General features: G+C 37.8%; 1 protein-coding gene across 1 annotated transcript in view; it reads left to right on the plus strand.

Annotated features, from left to right (window-relative positions):
- POU2F1 (POU class 2 homeobox 1) overlaps positions 1 to 2,466 on the plus strand; it is an 86,206-nt gene that overhangs the window by 57,247 nt on the left and 26,493 nt on the right. Inside the window, exon 7 of the mRNA XM_019646906.1 lies at positions 718 to 891. Coding sequence (XP_019502451.1) covers positions 718 to 891 — 174 coding nt within the window. The remainder of the gene's footprint in view (positions 1 to 717; positions 892 to 2,466) is intronic.

A 2,466-nucleotide genomic window follows, 5' to 3' on the forward strand; every position in this document is an offset into this window, starting at 1 on the left:
TTTAGGGCGTTGTCATGGTGACGGTATATACGCATATTTATGGGTGTCTGCTTACCTGCAGACTCGTACATTAAACAGGTAGCTGTTTCATGTGTCAATCATACCTCAATTTGAAAAGTTTGCTGCTTTGATTTTGTGGCTTATGGTTCCTTCCAATGTCTTCCTCATATTATAAAATTATTCTGATCGGTGGGATGCATGCCTTGTTATTAAGATTTGAAAATCACATATACTTCGTCAGAAACATTTCCAGATTATGTAAATTGATAATCTTACTATTTTTATAATATTGTTTCACAAGTTGGAGATACGATAGGGTAAACAAGACAGATATGGCCCCTCTGTTTTGAAACTTACAATTTAAGTGGTATGTTTATGAAATAGATTCTTAAAAAGAAGACTAATCTATTAAGAGGCAGAAAATACGTACATGTATTCCGACCACTGGAAAGCCCACATATACTGGGTTTCATTTTGACGTATTCAGGTTTTTTCCGTAGACGTACATTTTCACATTAACTGTAACTACAGTGTTGTATAATTTCATGTCTGCTTTGCTCGGTGAGCACTGTATTTTGTCCTCTACAACCTCCCATGGTCCTCAGAGTCCTCCAAATACAGCTGTGTCCTGCAGTTGTTTGCTTCCAGCACATTCCATTGTAAGCTGAAATACCCTTTTTGTGTGTGTGTGCTTATCCTCTGTTCCTTCTGTAACAGCCAGCAACCCCAACACGCACAATAGCAGCCACCCCCATTCAGACACTTCCACAGAGCCAGTCAACACCAAAGCGAATTGACACCCCCAGCTTGGAGGAGCCCAGTGACCTTGAGGAGCTTGAGCAGTTTGCCAAGACCTTCAAACAAAGACGAATCAAACTTGGATTCACTCAGGTAGGATGAACCCATCTTTCGCTTTGATTTCCCTTCTCAGCTGGGTCTAAATATTTGCTTTCATGCCCAAAGAACAGTATCTTTCTTAGCCTTGTTTTTTAGTTTTAGACTAACTTTTCCTAGCCATTTCCTACATTTAGAAGTTTAGACTATTTTATATATTTATTCACTTATAAATTAATGACTTAATGTTAGGTTAAAATCTTTGAGATTTCTCTCAGAACACTTACCTCTGAAATAAGTGGTGAGAATTTAAAAGATTATGTGAGGGGGTGATAAAAGTACACTGAGGGTTTTGTTATTTGAAGAACACCTGGTTCTAGACCTTAGTGCTATATATGTAAGACTAGGAGAGTAAAGATTATGAGTTCTTTTATAGTAACTGAAAGGGGAAAAGTTTGAACAACTTGTTTAAAATAGTTTTTGGGACTAGTGGGGGTGGAGGGAGTGGAGACACACACATGAGCATGCATACATACAGTAAGCCCAAACTCAAACTAATTAATCAAGTAAAAATCTATTGAAGATGAAAAATCCAAATTAATTAAAATCTGAATAAATTTTTTTAATGTCACCTAATGGAGGGCTTTTAAAGTAGAATAAATTTAATGGTTTAAACAGGCATCTAGGTATATAACATTTTTGTTAGAAGCACTGCCACTGACTTAATTAATTACTCTTTGATTAGCCTGTCGCAAATAATATTTCTAAAGCAGGAAAAGAAACTGAATGACATTTATGTAAAGTGAAATGTGATCATTAGGTCAAAGAAAGTTACTGAAGTATAGATTAGATTGGGTGTTTTCATGGAATTGGGAAATACCCGATGTTTTCTTTCCAGAAAATATAATTACTGTTTGTCATTTAAGCCACCACTTAAATACATTCAAATTATTTTGTGTTGAAAGTACAGTAAAGTACCAACTGCTTCTGTCGAACACAAATTAGGGGCGACATCCTGTTCATGTCCTGGGTTTTCTTAGGAACAGACTTTTGTTCCTTATATTTCTTTGGAAGTTTATTTTTGCTTAAAGAAACTAATTATATACTAGGAACTTAAAATGATTTTTAAAATAGATCTAATTTTAGAAAAAATGAGGAGTTTCAGTTGTGAAGCAACAAATTATAATTCAGAGAGATTTTAGTACTTTTGAAACACCGGAACAGCTTGGCTTTTTCTTAAAAAGAAAGCTAGGGGCCGGCCGAGTGGCTCAGTTGGTTAAGAGCTTGCTCAAGAGTGCCAGCTCTGAGCAACAGGGTCGCCGGTTCGATTCACGGCCCGAGCTGAGCTGCCAACAGGTGGCAGGGTGGCTGAGCTAAAAAAAAAGAAAAAAAAGAAAGCTAAAGCACAGATAGATTGATAGGCGTACCTGAACAAGCCAGGGTAAGTGTGAGGTTGGCACAGCTGGCGGTGCTCAGCCATAAGCCACTAGCACTGAGCGCACTCTTGGGTTCCCTAAGCGATATGCTAGGATGGCGAGGCTTTGAACTTATTTGTTACACAAAGAGTGGTTTACCTTTCTGTGGCATTTGATGCGACATATTGCCCGTGTTGTTTCTCTCTCTCCCCCTCCC

This window comes from Hipposideros armiger, unplaced genomic scaffold, assembly GCF_001890085.2.
Source record: "Hipposideros armiger isolate ML-2016 unplaced genomic scaffold, ASM189008v1 scaffold_6, whole genome shotgun sequence".
In the NCBI taxonomy this organism is placed as follows: Eukaryota; Metazoa; Chordata; class Mammalia; order Chiroptera; family Hipposideridae; genus Hipposideros; species Hipposideros armiger.